The sequence below is a fragment of the Bubalus bubalis genome, chromosome 13, assembly GCF_019923935.1.
Source record: "Bubalus bubalis isolate 160015118507 breed Murrah chromosome 13, NDDB_SH_1, whole genome shotgun sequence".
In the NCBI taxonomy this organism is placed as follows: domain Eukaryota; kingdom Metazoa; phylum Chordata; class Mammalia; order Artiodactyla; family Bovidae; genus Bubalus; species Bubalus bubalis.
In genome coordinates, this window is record NC_059169.1 from 72847027 (window position 1) to 72871002 (window position 23976).

The 23976-nt window shown below is 41.4% G+C and overlaps 1 protein-coding gene across 3 annotated transcripts in view; it reads right to left on the reverse strand.

The window, feature by feature from the left end:
• The window catches only part of LRCH1 (leucine rich repeats and calponin homology domain containing 1), a 215914-nt gene that overhangs the window by 105819 nt on the left and 86119 nt on the right, over positions 1–23976 (reverse strand). For all 3 annotated transcript variants that reach the window (XM_044926806.2, XM_025262999.3, XM_025263001.3), the window contains exon 2: positions 2124–2268. In XM_044926806.2, the coding sequence (XP_044782741.2) occupies positions 2124–2268 (145 nt within the window). The remainder of the gene's footprint in view (positions 1–2123; positions 2269–23976) is intronic.

A 23976-nucleotide genomic window follows, 5' to 3' on the forward strand; every position in this document is an offset into this window, starting at 1 on the left:
TGATTTCTGGGTTGGAAAGATACCCTGGAGAAGGAAATGGTAACCCACTCCAGTATTCTTGCCTGGAGAATCCCAAGGACAGAGGAGTCTGGTGGGCTACAGTCTATGGGGTTGTAAGAGTCGGACACGACTTAGTGACTAAACCACCACCATATAAATGGGACCAAAAATAGAGAAATTAAATCAAATGAGAAATGAAACCATTATAAGAAGAAAACAAAGTTTAAAAAGTTGGGTGCTTAATGACCCCTTTACTTCTTTCCTTTCTTTTACCTAGAAATACATCACAAAACTCTGTTTACAATATGCCAAACACAACTTCAACCATTAATAGTTCCAATAAATTCTCTCTGTTCTTAATTGAAAGACTCCTGAGATTCATATTCCAATATAGTCTTTCTACCATCTGAGAACAGTAACATTATTCTACCTTCAACTAGCCTCAACATAAAAATCATCCTATCAAAAACAATTTTATTACTGCTTTTAAAGCAAAATATAAATGCTGAGATTAGATTCCCTAGTATTTATAGATTTTATAGTTTATATCATGCCAGAAGAAATACATCATCTGTTACCCCAAGGTTTCTCAGTGTGTGTATATATATATATATATATTTAATACTGTACAATAATGCAAAGTTAAATCTATTTAATTGTTGAAAGCAGGCTGCTAGAGGTGAAAGTATCAGGAGTAGGTAAGTAAAATAAACAGACCAACTACATATGCTCTTGGGTTATTTCCCCTATGTGGGCTGGGACTAGAAGACAGATGTTTTAGGGAGATAATAAGCCATGTCTATAGACATCACTATGCTGGCTCCATCAGGCAATTCCAGGTAATTAATACTCGGCTGCAACAGAAATGGTATGAATGGTTCTTACACAAGAAAACTCAAATGAACTAGAAACCTGGAAAAAATGAAAGTTGGCTCTGTTGAGCTTCTAGTAGTAATAATAATAATAGTTTACATCTTATTTACCAAAAATGAAATAAAGGCCACTTAAAAACATGGCTAGGATTTATTTTTCACTCCCAAGGGAAAAGATATACAGTCCTAATGAAATGCAAAGGAAACCCATTTTTGACAACAAAGAAAGCTACAGAAGACTTCTAACTATCAGTGGTAAACCAAACCAAACAAACAAATAAAAACCCTAAAATATAAACGACATTATTCTCTATCATAAATTAATACTATACCTGGTTTACTGGGAATCTTGCACTTTGAAGGTTGGCATATTTGTTTCACAGCACAAACCCTGCTAGTCAGGCGCTATCCTTTGCAGAGTAAGATAATGCAACTGACGAGCGTGATGGCTGCTCGGGCTTGAACTCTGCAACTTTGTTTTAATAGTAGAGACAGACTTGATAGAACAGCTCCCCCTCTGGCCTGATATCCCAGATGTGAGCCAGGATTTAAGTATCAAGGAGTCAAAACCAGGCCAGAAAAGCTGATAGTCACAGCAGCGAAAAGCTGCTAAAGCTGCTAAACCCAGCTAAAAGCTAGGCCTTAAAACTCTTAGTTTTCTTAACTTCAGGGCTACTCAGTACATTAATAGGTCACACTGTGTTGTGCTTAATCAGAGAGTCAGTACAGACCACTGACCCAAACTCAGCAAACACTGACCTAATTTAATGGGCTAAAGACAGCAAAGTCATATCTTGCTAGAGTGGCTCAGTGTTCCTCTCCTCAGCTTTCTCTAGTGACCCAAGGTGAACAGGTTCAATCAACCCTGGGTAGCAAATCCAATGGTTCCAAAAACTTTCAAAACCAGGAAGGCCCTAATCTGCCTCAACCATCAATCCTTTCTCACTTCCTTCAGCCTTCCTCCTCCAAAATCTACATCAATATCCGAAGAAAACAGACCAACAACCTTCCAAGTATCAGAAAAAAAGTATAAATGATGCTGTATCAATCATCTTAAGAAGCCAAAACATCTTGCCCTATTGACATTGAGAAGTCGAGCACCAAAAACAATATTAACGGCACTACAAACGTATTATAAAAGATATTTCTTCAATAATCTTCATGTGATTTATTTCAAAGGGTGATCAGAAAAGATTAGAGAGAAAAAAACTGACAGCAATGCAAGTGATCTTTTTTCTTTTTTAAACCTACCTTAAATTTAAGTAAGTCAGCATCTGTAGATTAATGATGGCCTCCGGAATGACTCTGATACAATTATGATACAGATTAAGAATTTCCAGTGATACAAAATGGCACAACTCCATTGGAACTTCAACCAGTCTGTTTTTAGATAAATCTAAGAGAAAAGGAAAGAATATTTTGTCAATATATCTTCAACATAATCCAATACAATCTTATCAACTATCAATACCTTTTCTTTAACACATTTTAAAATAAATATTATAATCTAAATTTAGATCAACATTATTTTTTGTACCACTCTTACTACAGAGCTGTGATTCCCATTTCCTAGCATTATAGCCCAATTCATATAGAAAAACAAAAATACTACTGAAACAGTTTTAGCTCTCTGTATCAGTTTGTAAATTCAGGCCAGGTACAGGGTAACTGAATCAATATTTACTTTTTTCTCCATCTGAAAATGGTTTCTCCCCCAGATGAGTATGTAAATCGAATCCTTTAATGTATCCGAATACACATTTGCCTTAATATTTAAACTATTTAATTCAATTTTGCATTCATAACATATTGTCTCTGAACATGTCTTTTATACCTTTTCCAAACACATAGTAGATACTAAACAAGTATTTCATTCACCAGAATTACTAAGTACCTACAATGTACTAGACAACTCTGTTGTCTGTTAAGGATGGATACCGTATCTGCTGCATGATCTGGGGTAAAACTGGCTCCCTTGGCCAAGTGTACCAAAGACAGTACCAGTGGGGACTTCTCTGGTGGCCCACTAGCTAAGGCTCTGCGCTGCCCATGCAGGGGGCCCGGGTTCCATCCCTGGTCAGGGAACGAGATCCCACATGCCACAACTGAGAGTTCACATGCTGAACTAAAACTCCATGGAGCCAAATAAACAAAGGAATAAATAAAGAAAATTTAAAATAAAGAGTAATAACAGTCTACACAGTAATATAAACATACAATTGACAGCATCACCATCTCAACAATAAAAATGTGGAATAGTCCTTAATGTCCAAATCTAGGAATGGTATACACGACTGTAAAATGCCATAAAACACTGAATACAAACAAGAGCTGCCACTCTTGAAACAGTAACTCAACAGTAACAAATCACCTCGCCCTTAGTTAGGCAGGACTTAATCAGTATGAACTGAAGATGTTCAGTAAACAATATTTCAGATTTACTTAAGGAATCACACTACATGTTGTGTGTACTGATGAAACACAAATCAAAAACCTACCTCCCCAACTGACCTTCCAATAGATAAACACACAAATAAACAAAAGCAGGTTAGATGTCTTCAGAGGAAGAATTCTGGGAAAATTTTAAGGGACAACTCTGATCATATTTAAACCATTTCAAACCATGTGATAGGAAGGAAAGTTTTCAAATTCTTCTTTAAATAGTAACATGATACTGATACCATCATCTAACAAACAAGTACACAACAGGAAAACTACCTATGAATCTCCTTTCTAAATACATGTGTGAATCTAAATTTAAAATGAGTCAACAGAATTAAACACTTACCTAGAAAGATTAACATACTAGGCTCAAGTAGGATTCATTCTAGAAACATAAGTATTTTCTAAATTATCTAAACGTCATCAAATAAAGAGTGACACATGAAATAGTTTATGATCATCTCTCCTCTTAAGTTCTTTCTTTCCCTTCTCCTATGAGTCACATTACAATAAACATCTTTTAAAGTCTCTGAGAGTTTCAATAGGAAAGTCACATGCAAAACTATTAGCTGTCCAGGATCTGGCCTACAGGAGCACCCTAATCCTTTAACTGAGCTATTTTGGATTTTTCCAGTTCTTTCTTTTGAGAGTATTATTGATTATAAATAAAGGTATAAGGTGTTAACAGTGGGCACATGAATGCCCAGACTGCAATGAACAGACCTCCGTGTCCACTGAGTTAGAGAGAATTTACCTATGTAACACGCCCTTATCATCCTGGGTTTGGGTTCCAGTTTCTGCGTTAAAAGGGAAGAAATAACAAAACCTACAGGGAGCTTAGACTCTTTCAATCCCTATAGAGAAACAGTTGGCTAGGTTAAGTTAAAACAAAACTGAAATACAGAAAAATCACAAGTTTTCCTTTCCTATTTGTTTAGATTCACTATCCAGATGATAAATTACTGACAGATTCATCAACATTTACTAAGTACATGATTTCTGCAGAAAAGAAAAACACAGAGGACTACTTTTTTTTTAAGTTTATAATTTGATAGATACAAGGAGGCAAACCCTCAACCACAGAGATAAAAGGTTCCAATTGGGCTTAAAAAAAAAAAAAAGATAGAAATAAAGAGGTAAAATCCAGATGGGTATTTGTTATCACCCCTTGAGCACTCCCACTGAGCCAGACACCGTATCTGGAGCTTTGCATCTAGTAACTCATTTAAACCAACGGCAAGGAGCACCACCAACCTACAGATGAGTAAACTAGGCTCAGAAAGCTTCTGTGACTTGCCCAAAGCCACAGAAATCAGTAACCATATTCACAGCTAAGTATGTCTAACTCCAAGGTTGACCAAGTTCCCCACCCTTTCTCCTTGGAGCAATGGCCAGATCATGTATCCCACAGCTAGATGATTAGGAAGATATGGCGATTAAATCTTCACTGCATTTTCATTTGTCCAAAATACAATAAAAATCAAGTGAACGACATGTTCTGTGTAAAAACCCTGAGGACAAGAAAGTTAGAAACATTACGTTCAAAAAAGAAAGTACTGAAAACAATGGCACCTGACGGACTAAATTCTGGAAGTGGTTACAGGAAACTTGGTGAGCAGAAACTGGTTTAAACTGCCAATTATCCTAATCTTACATAAGCACTCTGTTTCACTGAAGGGTTTAGAATGAGTTTTCAAATATGTCACTTATTTTTTCCTACTTGGGTCTGAATATCATCTCAGTTCAGTTCAGTTCAGTCGCTCAGTCGTGTCCAACTCTTTGCGACGCCATGAATCGCAGCACGCCAGGCCTCCCTGTCCATCACCAACTCCCGGAGTTCACTCAGACTCACAACCATCGAGTCAGTGATGCCATCAGCCATCTCATCCTCTGTCGTCCCCTTCTCCTCCTGCCCCCAATCCCTCCCAGCATCAGAGTCTTTTCCAATGAGTCTCAACTAGCTTTCTTATTGGAAGAAAGAGGGTACAAAAAAAAAAGGAACAGGTTTGCTTTCCTATGATTTACTGAGGTTCCTGCAGACATTATTTTGTACCCTTGGGCATCCACTAACTCACCATGGGAAAGATGCCCAGAAAGGCTGGGAAAGTCAGTCTGGATTAAGACATTTTGACTTTGATAATCCAGAGTGGATAACCCGATTATAAACAATGGGGAAAAATGTCATACAAATTGGTTCAAAAATTTTCCTGTCAGCTGAAAACAAAGAAATAAAATATGGTCTGAACCCTCTTTAAAAACAAAAGAACCAAAAACAAACAAAAACAAAACACACAAGTAGGAAGAAGAGAAAGAAATCCTGGATTTAGCTGTAATTAAAGTCATGAGCAGACAGTTCAGGGTGCCCACACAGACGTGAGTGTCTCTAACTGGGACTCTTAGAGGGCAGATCCTTGCCGGAGGCAGAGAGAAACGAAGCAGGAGCCAGGCAGTTGTAGTAATAATTACAGACAGACGGGAAGAATAAGAGTTCACAGATAACAGGCAAGTGTTAAGAATGCAATTTGTATCTTTATTTTGAAATACAACCCAAACCAGCTTGGGCAAATGAATCAGGAGCTGTGAAAAGTCCAGTAAGTTCTGAATGATAGAAATATGTCAGTTCTTAAACTCGAAATAAACAGGGATGAAGAATTTGTGTTTATTTTTCTTGTGTGCTGCTCTAATTCTGTTATAAATACATGGAGCTATGAATGAAGCCACTTAAGAAATCTTTTCCTAAATAAAATATCTTTCTAGTATATCTCAACCGTGTTAGTATACTGGGATCACTTAGAAAGAAGGCTTTTAAAAATCCTGAAGCCTGGGGTCCATGGCCAGAAGTATCAGGGTGTGATTTGGGCATCCCTGGATGGCTAGTTGATCCCCACTATCCCTTTATTTTCAGACTTTATTTTCTTGGGCTCCAAAATCACTGCAGATGGTGACTGCAGCCATTAAATTAAAAGACGCTTGCTCCTTGGAAGAAAAGCTATGAAAAACCTAGACAGCATAATAAAAAGCAGAGACATTACTTTGCCAACAAAAGTCCGTCTAGTCAAAGCTATAGTTTTTCCAGTAGTCACGTATGGATGTGAGAGCTGGACCACAAAGAAAGCTGAGCGCCGAAGAACTAATGCTTTTGAACTGTGGAGTGGGAGAAGACTCTTGAGAGTCCCTTGGACTGCAAGGAGATCAAACAGTCAATCCTAAAGGAAATCAATCCTGAATATTCACTGGAAGGACTGATGCTGAAGCTGAAGCTCCAATACTTTGGCGACCTGATGCAAAGAGCCAACTCATTAGAAAAGACCCTGACTCTGGGAAAGATTGAAGGCAGAAGGGGACGACAGAGGAAGAGATGGTTGGATGGCATCACTGACTTGATGGACACGAGTTTGAGCAAGCTCCAGGAGATGGTGAAGGACAGGGAAGCTGGGCATGCTGCAATCCATGGGGTCACAAAGAGTCGGACACAACTGAGCGATTGAACAACAATAATCCCAAGGGAAACGCAGGTGATCCACCCTCTCAGCTTCCTATCTAAACCAAGACCCACCAACAGGTGGCGCTCTCCTAGAGGCAAGTGGTTGGGTCTGGGAAGAGTCTGATTTAGACAACAGTCTTGGGAAAGAAAACCGCACCAAGTTTGATTAGATTCTTAGTCTAAATTCCAGCTCAACTAGTTCCAGATACGATTGGAGCGACAAAAATCCGATCTGCAATGGAGTTTTACATATCATTATCAGTTGGCTATGATCATAGAAAATTAGGTTTTTTTTCCTTGTTGAATCTTCACCATAACCTAGGAAAACAGGTACAATGATCACTCCCAGTATGTGTGGATACTGAGGCCCAGAGAGGTTATGCAATTTGCCTCAGGACACAGAGCTAGTAAGTGGCAGAGGCAAGAACTAAACCAGCAGGCAGGACACCAAAGCCCTGTTTTCAAACATCGTTGATTCAGCCTTGTAGGACTGCAGCTAGGGAAGGTCAGTTGTTCTTGTGGGGTACCTCTAATTTAAAAAATAATAAAAACAGATCCTTTTTTTTTTTTTTTCTTTAAAAAAAAAAAAATCCATTTCTGATACCTGGTGAGGAGGCATGAAATGATGTCAAAGCTCTGGACTAGAAGTAAGTGATCTTTGACCAGGTCCTAATATCTTCTCCACTGAGATGAGCCTGTGTCATGGGCTCGGGTTGCCCATCCCGAGCCGGATTCAGTCCGTCCTTGCTGGAAACCTGCCCAGGGGCCTCAGCCTGCCCTGGGGAGTGGGGTCGACTGCAGCTCTGGGCAAACGGCCGGGCAGCAAACCGGAACCCCAGAACCACGTCCTCCCCGCGTCTGCTTCTTAATTGAAGCGTTCACATGAGAGCAGGGCAGCCAGAAATAAAACAATACGTTTCGCTCGGGCCAAAACAAGCTCTGCGAAGCCCTAAAATAAAGTAGCCAAATGAATAAAAATAAGCAGAGGAGCGTAGGAAAACAGTCAATGGAATCTGGTGTGCAGCCAGCACCCTCGGAGGCACAGTGTTGTTTTTGTATAAAAAAGGAAAGTGGTGCCTTGGGAGGGGCTGGATGACCACCCCCCACCAGTCGCACCCCTCCAACAACATCCTGAGTTATCAGCCACCACAGCCACGAGCAGAAGGCTGACAGACCAGGACAGCTGGGAACCTCATTTGCAACGTCCGTGCTTTCTGGTCTGAAGGAAAGGCCTGTTGGAGTCCAATAATGCCCAGTTCCAGAAAAACTGAATGATCCATCTTTTAAGCTGAGAGTAAATATGTGATCACGGCTTCCCAGGTGGCGCTAGTGGTAAAGAACCTGCCTTGCCAATGCAGGAGACACAAGAGACACGAGTTTGATCCCTGGGTTGAGAAGATCCCCTGGAGAAGGGAATGGGCAACCCACTCCAGAATTCTTGCCTGGAAAATTCCATGGGCAGAGGAGCCTGGCGGGTTACAGTCCATGGGGGTCACAGAGAGTTGGGCACGACTGACAAACTGGAGCACAAGGAACAGGGAATGGAAGTTTAATTTTAGCGTATTAGCACCTTCCATGATGCCTTAGTAACTGGGTGAAGTGTGTGTCCTTCACACATAAATCTAACCCCCTGACCCACAGACAAGCATACAGGCCCCACTGTCTTCCTAATACTGACGGGACCCTCTGGGCCAGGCCACCTTCGCCCTCTTGCTCAGTCCCTTGCTGGGTCCACAGTTCAGAGACAATCCTTGGATGGAAGGATGGTCTGGGGCCACTTGCCCTGTCTGGACAATCCGTATCCATTCTCCCCTAGGCAGGCAGGGGTCTCTCTAGAAGAATCTCAGCGATATCCTTCTCTAAAGAACCACTGCACAATGTCCCAGGGGTCTAATGACCCCTCCCTCCCTACTCCAGGACAGACACCCCACCCGGCCCCACGATTCAGCACCCACAGCCAGCTCCCCAGACACCTGAACACTTGGGAGTGCTCCGGAGTAAGAGACTGGCTCCAGGCAGTGAAGCGAGCCCATGGGCTGCCTCATCCTTGACTCTGGAGACAAAACCACATGTCACTTCCAGGGTTAAACAGGCAGAACTAATAAACAGATTCATGAAAGTTTTGAGTGAGTCAGTCAAGATCTCAGGCTACATCTCTAAGAGATCAATAAAAAAAAAAATCATCTTGTCAAACACTAGAGACTTGTTAAACAGTTCCTCTGTATGAACCATGAAGTTTTCCCTGATTATCTACTTAAAATGTCAACCTGTCTGTCTTACCGCCCTTTCCTCTGTTCTACGTTTTCTTTTCTGTCTTAGTGCTTGGATAGCCTTCTAATATAGCATACCATTTATTCATGTATTTTGGTTGTTCATTTTCTCTCTTCCTCAACCACAATGTAAGTTCTGTGAAGGCTGGGATCTTTGCATTGTTCACTGGTATACAGTAAGAGTTTAGTAAATATTCATTGAATGAAGGTAGTAGCAAAGGAGATTCTTCAGTCAGACAGCTTGAGCTCAAACCCTGATTCCACTACTTAGGGTGTGCACTTGGAAATGATTACTTAATTTCTCTATGCCTCAGCTTCTTCACTTGTAAATGAGCATAGTACTGGCGCTGGCTTCGCTGAGTCACTGGAAGGACTACATGGGATGACACACACAAATCCTTACGGCAGCATCCACACAGAGGAGGGACTCGAAGAATCGTCTCTGTCATTATGTTAGCTAATGCTGGGTTCCGAATACAGTATTTCTAGCAAGAAAAAAAGGCCTGGGCTGGGAAGGAGTTTAAAATCTAGGCAACAAGCACAAGAAGTACACCATATGTACAAAGGCTTCACAACAATAAATCAGAGATGAAACAATAGACAAAAACAATGGTGCATTATGAGCGAAAAATCTGTAAGTTAGTTTGAACGTTACCCTTCCCAAGCAGAAGAAGGAAATAAGAAATAGAAGCTAGTTTTGGTAAATGCCGAAAAAAATATGACAGATCCAGACTCTTGGTCTGGTGAATTTATTAACAGTAGATACGTATTTAAGCCCACAAAATACTGAAGAGGTAATTACATATGAGGGTTTCCCAAATGGTGCTAGTGGTAAAGAACCCACCTGCCAATGTGGAAGACCTAAGAGATGCAGGTTTGATCCCTGGGTGGGGAAGATCCCCTGGAGGAGGCCATGGCAACCCACTCCAGTGTTTTTGCCTGGAGAATCCCCATGGACAGAGGAGCCTGGTGGGCTATAGTCCACGGGGCCGCAAAGAGTCAGATACAACTGAAGTGACTTAGCACACATGCACAGTCTTTTATAGAACAAATGCATTGTCGAAATGTTGATAGCAAAAATTGATTTCTTTATGGTACCTCTCCTGTCCAAAGTATTGCCAAAAAAATAAGGAAATAAAATTGTAAAAGACCACCATAGATAGAATTGGTGGGCGAAGGGGTTCCTGTCCCAAAGTATAATCATTTTACTTAATCTCTAAAAGGCTCACTCAGAGGCTGTTTACTCTTCAACATAATTCTAACAAATGATATTATTGCCTGTTTAGCACCTCTGTGTTTTAGAAGCAACAAATAGATTCTACAAAGAAAAGCAGTCATAAGAAAGTGTGCTTCTAACAACAACAAGAAAAAAAATAACAAAGTAAAATATACATACACATTTTAAAATTTCAGTATTTTAAATTTAAAAATTCTAAATGTAATGGTCAAAACCCTTCTAAATATTATAGCACAATGTAGTTTTAGCACCAAAGTAATACTCTCAATGTTGAATAATCTAGGACTAGTTAACACATTCGAAAATTAAACTAACTTAAAAATGTTCAAGAGAGCAGAGCAGTATCTATTTTTTTTAATGTTTTCATGTAAAATTACTCAAAACAAAACATCTTAAATGGTTACAGCTTCTGTGAAATGACCCATTCCCTAGTGATTCTGTTTAGCTAATGAATCATTTCCCACTTCCTTTAAGAGAATTTTGGCTCTGAGACATAATAAAAACAGCTCATCTTTAAAATGAGAAATACCAATTTAAAGGGAAAACACTAATTGTCTTATGAAACATGAATGCTTTAAGTAGCATTATTGCAAAAGTCAAAAGGTAGAATTAATTCAAATCTTCACCAAGGGATGAATGGAAAAGCAAAACGCAGTCTACACACACAATGGAACAGCGTTCGACTTTAAAAAGGGAGGAAAGTTTGCCACGTGCTACCACATGGATAATCACTGAGATTATGCTAAGTGAAATAAGCCAGTCACCAGAAGACAAATACTGTATGCCTCCATCTACACAAGGTTCCTAAAGGAGTCAAACTCATAGAGACAGAAAGTAGAACAATGGTTGCCAAAAGCTGGGGAAAGGCAGAATTGTGTAGAGGGAGAGAGTTTCAGCTTCGCAAGGTGAAAAGAGCTCTGTGGATGGATGTTGGTGACGGTACACACCAACGTGGATGTACTTAGTGCCACTGAACTGGACAGTTAAACATGGTTAACAGGGTAAATTTCATGTGACATGTTGTTATTTTATTACAATTTTAAAAAATGAATGCTTTTAAAAATGATTATAAAATACAAACATTATCCTGGAACCTGAAATTTCCCAGAGTAACAGAAATTACTAACCCTATCAGGTGGGAGGCATAAGTAAAAGGGACAGGTCTGGGAAATCTCACAAGGACAGACAGCACATCTACACTATAAATGCTATTAGGCAGCTCTACGACTGGGCGTGCGTGGGTGCTCAGTCGTGTCCGACTCTGGGACCCCAGGGACTACAGTCCGCCAGGCTTCTCTGGCCATGGGACTCCAGACAAGAATACTGGAGTGGGTTGCCAAGTCCTCCTCCAGGGGAACTTCCCAACCCAGGGACTGATGACCAAGTACCACTAACTCAGCAGTCACCTTACCCAACAGTGTTCTCTAGCTCCATCCATTGATCTACATAGACAGATACCCTCACTCATCACAATGCCAACGACTGTACATGCTGGATACACTTGGACCTCATAAATGTTGGAAAGAAGAGTGAATAGCAGTGCCTGGAACTCAACAGATGACAACTGAGAAAAGAAATAAATTAGGGCATGGCTTCGGCTTTAACAATCTCGCAGAGCAGAAAGGAACAGACACAGAGCCTGATGGTTAAATTCTAGGCAGACATGAGAAGAGACACAGTCAAAGACTTTCCCAGGAATGGGGTCCCCCAGAGTGCAGGGAAGCCCAGGGGAGACATAGCAAGGGGCTCTGAGGAACAGGAGATAGTGTGGGCCAGTCCTCTGGCAGGTCAGACCCAGGGCAGTTGCTCAGGTGCTGTGAGCAGACCTTGGGTTCTCTGGAATGGCAAGAGGGAGAACCGGATCTCCGGAGCTTTCCCTGGGAGGTTCTAGAGCTCAAGGGGCCCTTCAGTAAAGCACATGATTGCTGCTGGACTAAAGCTGAGCAGCTGATGACAATTACTCACCAGCCAGTTCATGGACAGTCTCTGTTACACGGTAATTGCAGGAAAACTAGTTATTAGTGATTAAGGGATCTGACAAGTGCTGCAAGATGAGTAATATGGGGAAGGCAAGGAAGGTGAGTCCCAAGGGCCCTAATGGATCAAACTCACATGATTATACTGGAGTTAAAGGAAAGGAGTGGACTTGCTGTAAACAGAGCCAGGAACAGGGAGGAACACAGAGCAGCTACCCGGGAGCTCCATGGCCTCAGCCTGGCTGGAGTTTACAGTCATTCCAGGTTTACTACCAAGAATGAAACAATGCACTGTTGTGACTTGAGTACATAAATATGAAAATTCTCAACCATAAAAGAAATGTTATTTGGTGGAAAGAAAGCCCTTTATAATAAAAATGACCTCATCATAAATTTTTCCCAGAATTTTTACATTTGTTAGCTTTAGAAATCAAATATACTGTAAAAGAGTCTGTGTGTGTGTGTGTGCTCAGTCGTGAATGTCAGATGACCATAATCATCAATAATTAGATGATGATGATATTATTATTTAATATTTTCTTGGCCATGCAACACAGCATGTGGGATCTTAGTTCCTAGACCAAGGATCAAACCTGTGCCCCCTGGATTGGAAGCCCACAGTCTTAACCACTGGACTGCCAGGGAAGTCCCAGATTATTTTACTATAAATTTTTTAAATAGCAAATAAAAACATTAAGAAAGTTAACATTACCCCCACCAAAAGTAGAGAGGATGGAATGTTCTTATAGTTAAACAACCCTTTCACATATATTATTGATTTGGTCTCTCATTAAAAGGAACCCTTTTAGAGGCAAATCAAGTATCATTTTTTACAGTCCTATAAATAATCTCAGGCATGAGACCATGTAAGATCTTTATCAAAGATAAAATTATTGACCTTCCAAGAGACTTTCTAAATAGCAAAAAAAAAAAAAAAAAAAATTAGTACATTTTTAGAGAGTTCTAAGATAAAGAAATGAATTTTTCCTTTTATCAATTCTAAAGTACAGGTCCACTAGCCAGATAATCCATTATTCAAGTTCCCCCAATACTTGTGTTAAACATCAAGCAGAGTGTGGGTAATAGCCATCACTTTGAAACAGAAATCACACAGAATTCAAAGTGTATATCATATGGTGTCAATTATATCGATGGTAATTAATCTCAAGTGCGGCCAAATTTTAAAACCTATCCACAAGTCGTGAGCCAGTTTTACCATATTGCTTATAAGGTCAAAGGAATCATCACCACAAACTTTATTTTGGACAGAAAAAACCTTAAAGATATCACCAGTGATATTTTTAAGTAGATATGATTCAGAAAATCTAAAGAGTTAGCATAATATTTAAATGTAATATTCTATAAGAAAGCCAATCTTATGTACCAGTCCATTTGAAAATCCATACTAACCTCCTTATACATAATAGAAATACTGTTTTTTTTTTTAATCACTAGTGGTATTTTATGTACAAAAATGTTCAGAGAAGCCTTAAATTATTATTTCATTTTCATGTCTTTCTTTGAAATAGTGTTTGGGGGAATTTTAAATTCAGCTTTGTTATCTTTTGGATAAAATAAAAACTTGAAGTTTCCAATGAAGCCTATAGTTTTAAGAGAGGGAAACAGACAATTTATTGTGCTTTTCTGTTTGAGAAAGCTCCTTCTTGACAGAACCACTCGAAAAATACTTTTGAGCACCCGTGCCAGGAATAGTTCTGCATGGTGGGCAAACAGCAGTGACCCCTGGCAAAATTCCTGCCCTCCAGAGCTTACATTCTAGTGGGGTGATCTACGCAAAACCAACAGGGATAATATATTGCATGTTAGATGGTGGTCCGCGCTAACAAGAACAATAAAGTAGAATAAGGAAATAGGAAGTGTGAGGCAGGGGACCGCAAATTTGAACAGGATGATCAGGAAGAATTCACAAATAAAGTGACTGAGCGAACAGCTGAAGGAAGGAAGACAGGAAGTCATGGGAACATCTGGGGGAGGCACCTTTTCCAGGATGAACAGCGAACAGGAGAGTGCTGAAGTAGGGGGAGGGGGGCCTACGGCACAGACAGCAGGGGATCCAGCGGGGCTCACGAGGGTGACAGTCTTCAGAAAGCAGCCTTCCGTGGGGCCACGGATGGTTCCCCTCCAGGAAAGGAGGGAAGGCAGCCGACTGAGGCACAGATGCAGATATCTGAGTGGATGCGGTGGTGGGCAGCCATTGAAGTTCCCCTAACGATTGCCGCCAAGCCCAGCTGGGAGGGAAGGAGCAGGAGATGGTCAAGGTCTTAGGAGAGATGAAATGTGAAGCAGTCAATAGGACAGAAGGAAAGTGGCCAAACCAGACGAGTGGAGAGTGAGTGCCGGGTGATTTGAAGACTGGCTGTGAGCTGAGAGCGGGATGGCCAGGATGGCCAGGGTGCATACAGATGCCTGAGAGAAGGCGCACACTGCCTGTGTCCCTCTGGTCATGTCCAACCTTAGTGCCTTTGCCCATCAAAAAAACTCATCTAGAAATGAAAAAAAAAAAAAAAAGTATTGACTTATCACGTGTAGCTCTGATCCCATAATACAACGTATCTAAGTGAGGAGAGCCAAGCAAAGTCCCCACGGGTGAGCCTACTCAGCAGTAAGTCCCAGATGCTGGCAGGGGTGAGCGAGGAGGTAGGGGCAGTCTCAAGGTTAAACGGCATCTTCCCTAACCCTTCCCGCCGCAAGGAAGACCATCCACACTCAGTCTGTTTTATAGGAGGTCTCTATAAGCTGGGCACATTATGCAGCGAGTGTATAGAGCGACATGAATTTAGGACTCGGTTCATAACCTCAAGTAGAGTCCAAAAGAGGAAGAAGAGAAATCAAAGAAAAACATACAATGAAAATGTACAACACATACACAAGATCTATATTTATCAGTATGGTTAAATACCAACTTGTCTGACAGGCTGAGAAAGACTTCAGAGAGGCATTGACCTGTAAGCTGAGTCTCTGGACGGTGTCTGGGAGAGCACCAGGGGCAGAACAGATAATTCACTCCAGACCAACAGGTGCTGCCCAGGTGAAGAATGGAGGAGGGGGTAGCTCGCTGAGGAACTGTCACTGGCATTATGGTTTTGGTACATGGGGTTGATGCTCAGCAGGCATGCATGGAAACAGTAGTTAGAGAGACTGGACACAAAAATCCAGGTGAGAAATGAGAAGGGCCAGGAGTAAGGTGAAGTCATCTGCAATGGAAGAATGAACATCATCATACGAGGGAATGGATCAGGGAGATATTTAAGAGGTAGAATTGGCAGAGTGATCTGCCAATTAGTGATCTGTTAAATATAGAAAGTAGAGAGAAAGAAAAGCTGAGGGCATCTTGAGGTCTCTGGCTTGGGGAAATGCCCAGAAGCATGCTACTTGAAAAGGAATGCAGGGAGGAAAAACCAGATTTGTGGGCAATGGTGGGAGAGGAGAGCCATGATGAGTTTAGTTTTCAATACACTGATTTAATATTATCTAGGGGGCAACCAAGTAGAGTGGTCTGTTGGCCATGAGATTTGGGGTCTGGAGCCCATGATAAAGGTCTTGGTTAAAATGTAGATTGGAAGACATCAGCATGTAAATAAGCGGTGTTCATATATGACATCGTCCTAGGAAAAACATGAAAACTGAGGAAAGAAAATGAGCTAGCAAAGGACTTTCTAGCAGCTGCCTCCATAAAGCCAATGCTCCTTCCCATCACGGTTTCTTGAAACCTAAAGGCTTGGTCCCATGGCCCAAGAGCCATGATGAGTTCTGGAACCCAGACTTAGTGAACCAAAATCCAATGTTATTTCCACTCCTGCACTCTGCCCTACATGTTATTACACAGTTCAGTGATAATGACGGTTTTGTCCTGGCACCTGGACCAAGTGTGTGTAATACGATGACAGCATCTAATTGCTGTATTATCGCTCACTTTTTAGGAAGTAATCAGGATCCATGCTTTAGAAATGAATATCCTTTCAGTTATACTTTAGAGTCACAATCAATTCCTAAAACAACAAAAATACTGTAGGCTACACACCAAGGGAATTGAGAAGTTTGACTCCTTCCAGAAACACTTCCTTGGGCAATTTTTCTTTTTCTTAATGCTAAAATATGAAACAAAGCACGAACTGTCTACAAAGTGCCTGATTTCCAATTTTTAAAGTTCACATTTAGCTAGGGCAGCACTGATAAGAATGGCATTTTTGTGACAGTGTCTGAATATAGTATATTCCATTGTAAGAACATGCAGTTTTTAAGTCTAGAAATAGTTTATTTCAGATGGTTTCTGTATCCTTTGTACTAAGATTGTTGATAGAAACTGTTTCACATTATCACTTACTAGCAACTACAATAGAAATACAGTTTATATTATTTAAGAAAGCATGTTAAACTGGTATATTATTTTCCAAAATATGGTTTCTGAAAGACTTAAAAATGCTTCTGAAAGCATGTAAACAACACGCTTATTTTCGTGTGACTTCTCTTTCTCCTCTTGGTCACATGATTTACTTCATCTAGAGTTCAGGCATAACAAACAACTGTTGCTCACATCTAATTTTTAAAGCAAGAGCTCTTATCAAAGGCTCTGAAAAGAGCTAGTGTGCATGGAATAGATTCAGAAGTCTACCCTCTCTAGGTCTCTTGAATTATGCCTTAAACTTGAAGACAAAATAGATTTTATCTTTTCACTATTAATGGCTTTGCAAACTATTTGAAATCCCGATCTGAGAAAATCTTTTTGTCCTCCTGAAGTTCAAACTGCATGTTAGACCCATGCTAAAGTGGACACAAAAATGATGTAAAATGACCCAGGGTTTGCAATGAGAATTCTCTAGTCTTCACACTGAGTCAGTGAGCAAAAACTGCCCCATCTAAACATTTATATAGGTGCACCACACATATGGCACTAGTTCTGACCAGCAAACTCAGAGCCTGCCAGGACTACAAGTCACCATGACCACAAATCATTACTCAGCACTTACTGTCTCCCAGGCACACCAAGTGTTTTCCAAATACTCATCATCTCGTAAAAACCTCACAGAAAAAAAACATCATTCAAAAAGATACATGCACCTCAGTGTTCATACCAGAACTATTTACAGTAACCACAACATGGAAGCAACCTAAATGTCCATCAACAGAGGAATGGATAAAGAAGATGTGGTATACATATATAGTAGAACATTACTCAGCCACAAAAAAGACAAAACTGGGTAATTTGTAGAGATGTGGATGGATCTAGAGACTGTCGTACAGAGTGAAGTAAGTCAGAAAGAGAAAAAACAACACAAATATGTAGAATCTATAAAAATGGTGTAGATGATCTTAATTGCAAAGCAGAAGCAGAGACACAGACATAGAGAACAAAAATATGGATACCACGGGGGAGAGGATGGATGGGAGGAATTATGAGATTGAGAATGACGCATGTATAAAATAGATAACTAACGAGAACATTCTGTATAGCACAGGGTACGGTACTTACTGCACAGTGGTGACCTGATGAGAATGGAACCCACAGGGAGGGGGTACATGCATATGAACGGCTGATTCGTTTTGCTGTGTAGTAGAAACTAACATAACGCTGTAACACAACTATAGTCCAAAAAAATATAATTTAAGGAAAAAATTTAATGGAGATGTAGGGAGAGTACATAGGGATAGAGACAGGGATACCTACTAGCAGATAAAGAAATTGAGACAGAAAGAAGTAAAAATAACTTGATCTATAACATACGGCTAAAAAAGTTGTGAATGTACTTCATGCCACTGAATGGTATATCCAACAGTGGTTAAAATGGTAAACTCTGTATTATGTAATATTTTACCCCCAACATCAAATATTACTTAAAAAAGAATAAATAGCCAAACTTGATTCCTCATACTAAAGTAAATTTCAGGTAGACTGAAATTTTAACAAGAAAAAGAAACAATAAAAGTACTAGAAAAAAAAAGTTGCAAAGCTGGGATTCAGAGTCCAGGCTCCATGCTAATGGTCTTCCACAAATTGCTATTTTATGGATAAAAACTACCCAAAGTGCAATTTTAAAGACCACCCTGATCATCATCAAATTAAGTTTCATAATCACTCAATAGCACTGCATGGCTTGCTGGAAAATACAATGCTTTGGGCAGGTCTATCTCCCGTTGAGGAGCAAACCCCAACACAAGGTTGGAAGCCACCTTTTATAAAGCCTCAAAATTGCATCAAGTTGTTGGTCGTGGAGACAGTTTCTCAGTGAGAGCACTTCAAGGGAGACTGCCAAGTGCACTAGAGAACCCACTTTGGAAACCTGTAGTTTAGGGGGAAGTGTTTGCTATGGAAAGGATGCAGAAAATAATCACACTCGTGTTTTAAGAAACCACACACATACAGCGGAGAACAAACACAATTACAGTTTTCCAAAATACCTCAGAGTTGAAAGCTTGCAAAAAGCCTCAAAACTTGACTGCAGATCTAAAATAGAGTTCAGAGAGAGAAAGGAGGGAACAGATCCTGGTGCTGAGGTCTCCCAGTGGCCTTTGGACAGAAAGAGTCCCAAACCTAGGGAGCAGAACTGGAAGGCAGCCACAGAAAACCGGAGAAAACCAGAGCTCCCCAAAGCTTGCAGTTTCAGAGTGAAGTTCATAAAAGTCTTCTGTAAAGAACTGCCCATCTCGTTTATTTTACCATGTTTCAAATATTGAGTTAATTAGAACTTTCTCATCATTGTTCTGAGTATCAGTCTAACTGCACTTGACGAAGGAAGGAAAGTCAAAACGCTCCTCTCCCCAAGCACTCAAAGCCTCAGTGCTGAGTATACTTTCCATTTGACAAACAACGTGGTCCTTTCCCTCTCCCAACTTCTTAATGTACACAGAAGCCAAGCAGAGAAGAAATGAATGAGAAAACAGAACAGGCTTCTGGGTGGAGCGCTCGTCAGATTGTGGGACTCCTGAAAGGCAGTATTAGACCAACGTGTCATCTTATGATGACTGGCATGCAAGATAATACAAAATACATTTCCACAGGATTAATAAAAAATAACAAGTGAGCTCTGAAAAGTAAAAGACAGACATTGACTACAGATCCTGAGAAGACAGTTGTCATCACTACTGTTTTATTAAATGGGGAAAGATGTCTTTCTGTCCCTATGAAGGATCCTATCCTGGTCTCCCAGTTTGCAGTTCAGCTCATTGATTTTACCACAGGTTCAAAACCCCCAAGAAGCTCTGCACTACAGCCTTTGGCCTTTTTTTGTTTCCATAGTTTACCAGGAACATTGCATTACATTTCTTGAGAAAACCCAATGAGATATGTTTACTTTCTGGTGTTGGGGGATATTTAATGCAGGCCACTGTCATGTTCAGAATGAATAAACATTCAAAATGTTTTGTAAACATTGTTGTTCATCTGCTAAGTCATGTCCGACTCTTTGTGACCCCATGGACTGTAGCACGCCAGGCTCCTCTGTCCTCCACGATCTCGCGCAGGTTGCTCAAATTCATGTCCATTGAGTCAGTGATGCTATCTAACCATCTCTTTCTCTGCCACCCACTTCTCCTTTTGCCTTTAATCTTTCCAACATCAGGGTCTTTTCCAATGAGTTGGCTCTTCGAAATCAGACGGCCAAAGTATTGGAGCTCAACTTCAGCATTATTCCTTCCAATGAATATTCAGCCTTGATTTCCTTCAGGATTAACTGGTTTGATCTTGCAATGCAAGGGACTCTCAAGAGTCTTCATTACTCTAAGAGAAATCCAACGGGTATCTTCAGTGTTGTTTAGCGGCATCAGTAACACTAGGTATTGTCCGTCACTACCTGACATTTTCTGTCACATGGGTCAGACAGGCAACAGGGGACTGGCTGCAGCATAAAACAAGAGCCACACTGCTCTTGCACGTTGCCCCCATCACGGCACTGTACCTGGAAGTGACAGGAGCTGGACACGGTGTATCATGAAGCTGATGCTCCATGCAGCACACGGCCCACTGCCGGATGCCCCCGTGGTCTGAGCCTGTGGAGACCCATGTCTCAGATGTGCCCTGACCCTCTATTTCCTATAAACCATATTCTTTCCAATGTGTGATTTTGTGGGATGGGAGGTTTTCAGGGGTGTGTGTATCAAGCTTTTACTGAGATGCCTGGCATAGTAATTAGGTCCATGGACATGGAGAGAAAGAGAAAATAATGTGGGTACTTCAAAGATCTCACATGGGTCTCAAAACTACAAATGAAAAGGAAAACCCAGAAAAAAAAGTATTAATAGAATTAGCCCTTTAATATAAGCTATCGTAGTAAGTGACCAACAACCATGGGCCATGGGTAGCCAGGAATGGTACTAGCAGTTTCTGTTGGAAAGGAGACTGGACGCTGCATCCTTCTAGACCTTTGCTCTGTGTGTGTGTGTGTGTGTGTGTGTACACACACATGTGCCTACACTAATGGAAGGTGGACCAGGTTGAGAAAGAGGAAGGAGGAGAGGGGAAGCCTTGGAAAACAGTATGACAGGCAGCAGTCCAGCTATACAATGGAGCACTGGACAGACTGCCTCTCACTCCACCCTGCTCCCCAGCTCTGCCTCTCACACGTTACGAGGACTTGCATGGTTCACTCATTCCTCTGGGCCTCAATTTCCCCATCTGTCAAATAAAAATCCAGCCTTATCTAAAGCTCCATGGTAAAAGCAAAGAGTCAGAAATAGAACCATCCCTTCTCACTACCTTACTTTCCAGGAAGATGGACCTGTCATTACATTTACATTTACAGATACCAGTATAGGCGGAAGCACGCTGAAATCCAAAATGTGACTTTCAAATTTCATATACACACATGTACTTTCAGACACGGGCTGGTTGAGGTGAACTGAATCTTTCCAGCTGGCCAAGAGAGATTATTATTATTTCTACTTTTCCCCTTCTTCTAAATAGTATGTGTACAAACCAATTCTTTGTAATCTTACAGATCGAAACCCCACACCCCCCGCCCCAGGCTGCTCTGTCCGTGGGATTATCCAGGCAAGAATACTGGAGTGGGCTGCCATCTCCTCCTCCAGAGGATCTTCCTGACCCAGGGATGGAACCCGCATCTCTTATGACTTCTGCATTGGCGGCATGTTCTTTACCACTACCCTACCTGGGAAGAACTCCAAATGGTATATTTACAAGTAAATGACAGAACCAAAATGCAAACCTAAGCCCATCTGACTCCAAATCCAAGGCTTATCCCATTTTACCACATGTCCATATAAAAGATGTGTGCTGCTGCTGCTGCTGCTAAGTCGCTTAAGTCGTGTCCGACTCTGTGCGACCCCAAAGATGGCAGCCCACCAGGCTCTGCCGTCCCTGAGATTCTCCAGGCAAGAACACTGGAGAGGGTTGCCATTTCCTTCTCCTAGGCATGAAAGTGAAAAATGAAAGTGAAGTCGTTCAGTCGTGTCCGACTCTTAGCGACCCCATGGACTGCAGCCTACCAGTCTCCTCCATCTATGGGATTTTCCAGGCAAAGATGTGTGAGGTACATGAAAACTCCCAACCAATTCCTCAAACATTAATCTGAAGAACACATATGAAGAAGTTAAAGGAAATACTGCTACCGAAAACACAAGTCCCTGCACCCCAAACACGGTGGGGCCCAATAACACGACAACAGCAGCAGTCGGGTGAGCTGGGGGGCCTCAGGGAGAAGGCAGGGCCTGCCCTCACCCCTCTCCAGCTCAGGACCACCACTCCGCCGTAGTCTGAATCCCCCCCGCTAACTGGGCTTGTTAGTGGTCGGGACCCACTCCGGCACAGGACCACTAACTGTGGATCTTTGATGGCTGGTTGCCAGTGGGCGGGGACCACCAGTGGGTCCTGGGTGGACCCAGTACCTAGTGATGGTGCAGGGTAATGATGTCCACTGGAGGAGGGAACGCGAACCTCCCCGGTATTCTGGCTGTGAGAACGCACGAACAGTACTAGACACCGGAAGATGAGCCCTCCAGGTCGGAAGGTGTCCAATATGCTGCTTGGGAAGAGCAGAAGGCAACTGCTAACAGCTCCAGAAAGAATGAAGCGGCTGAACCAAAGCGGAAGCGACACTCGGCTGCGGACATGTCTGATGGTGATCTGAAAAAAACTCCAGGAGGTGGTGAAGGACAGGGAAGCCTGGCATAACGCAGTCCATGGGGTCACAAGGAGTCAGACACGACTGAGCGGCTGAACAACAACGATGCACAGCAACGGCTGCATGCCAAGGGCTGCACCTGCCCCGCTCTATTACGATAAAACTTGTGTTATCTAATTTACTATAAAACAGAAAAGTCAGGATATTACAATCACATTCACTTTTGTTTTTGTTTTGGGGGGATTTTTTTTTTTTTGCATAAACCCACTTACAGGGGCATTCGAATAATGAAAGAAAACAACGAAAAGCAAGAGTAGCGATTAATTTTGTATTTAACACATGTGCTCTTTTCCATCCATGTCAGCACACAAAAAGAGCTAAAACTTATCTAATAAAAATTGAGTCTAACATCACATGATTTTGCAGTCATTATCAAGGTTGTCAGGCTTAAAACGAAATTAAGTAAAAACTAACCAACAAAGGAAACGACTACTTTACAACTCCTTGAATTACCCAGAAAATTTCTCAATACAAGACTGTGTATTAAGCACAGTGGAAGACTATAATGATGAAAAAGTATTAAAATGTAGCCTTTTGAGTTCATCGCCCATTTCCCAATTGCAATTTAACTCAACTCAATCTGTATTTAATAAAAGCTGACTCTGTGCCAGACCCTAGCCAGTAGGTCTATCAAAACAACAGCACAGGACTTGACACATTATGGGATGGCCCCATCTTCAGTATGACCCAATATGGCCCTTGTCAGGCTTTGGAAATTAAAACCTCCCACCTTCCACTTAGAGTAGCTATCACCAATCCTTCTATCCATCTATCCACCCATACATTACTCATCCGATAAATACTTCTGTTGCCTATGCTGTGCCCTAGGGATTTAAAGACGGAAGCTCACTGTTCCTGCTCTCAGGTATTTCCAGTCTAAAGAAAATGACCTCAAAAGACAGAATGAACCATAACAGCTTGGTGAGTTTAAAACATGTCTTGTGCTGCTCAACCATGTTCATAACAGCACTGTTCACAAGAGCCAACAGGTGGAAGCAGCCCAAGTGTCCATGAGCAGAGAATACACGCAACACCGTATATGCATACAATGGATACCATTCAGCCTTAGAAAGGAAATCCCAACACATGTTGCAACTTGAATGCACCTTAAGGACCTTGTGCTGAGTAAAAAGAGCCTGACTCAGAAAGGCAACTACTATGTGATTCCACTCAAGAGACGTACTCAGAGTACTCAAGTTCATAGAAACATAAAGCAGAATGGTGGCTTGCAGGGTCTGGGGGACAGGAAAGTGGGTAGCTGGGTAGTTTAATGGGTACGGAGTTCCAGATTTGTGAGATAGGAGCCCTGTGGGTGGATGTGGCTGCTCAACAACGTGAATATACCTAGTATCACTGAACTGTGTGTGTTTAAAAATGGTTGAGGTGGTAAATTTTATGTATATTTTCTCACAATTAAAAATAAAGACATGTTCCCTCATTCTAAGATACTCCTCCCATTCAGACATGGGGTCTATGTACCCCCACCCACTTTGTGACCCCCTTGATGAATTCAGTGTGGCAGATGTCACTCTGCGTGACTT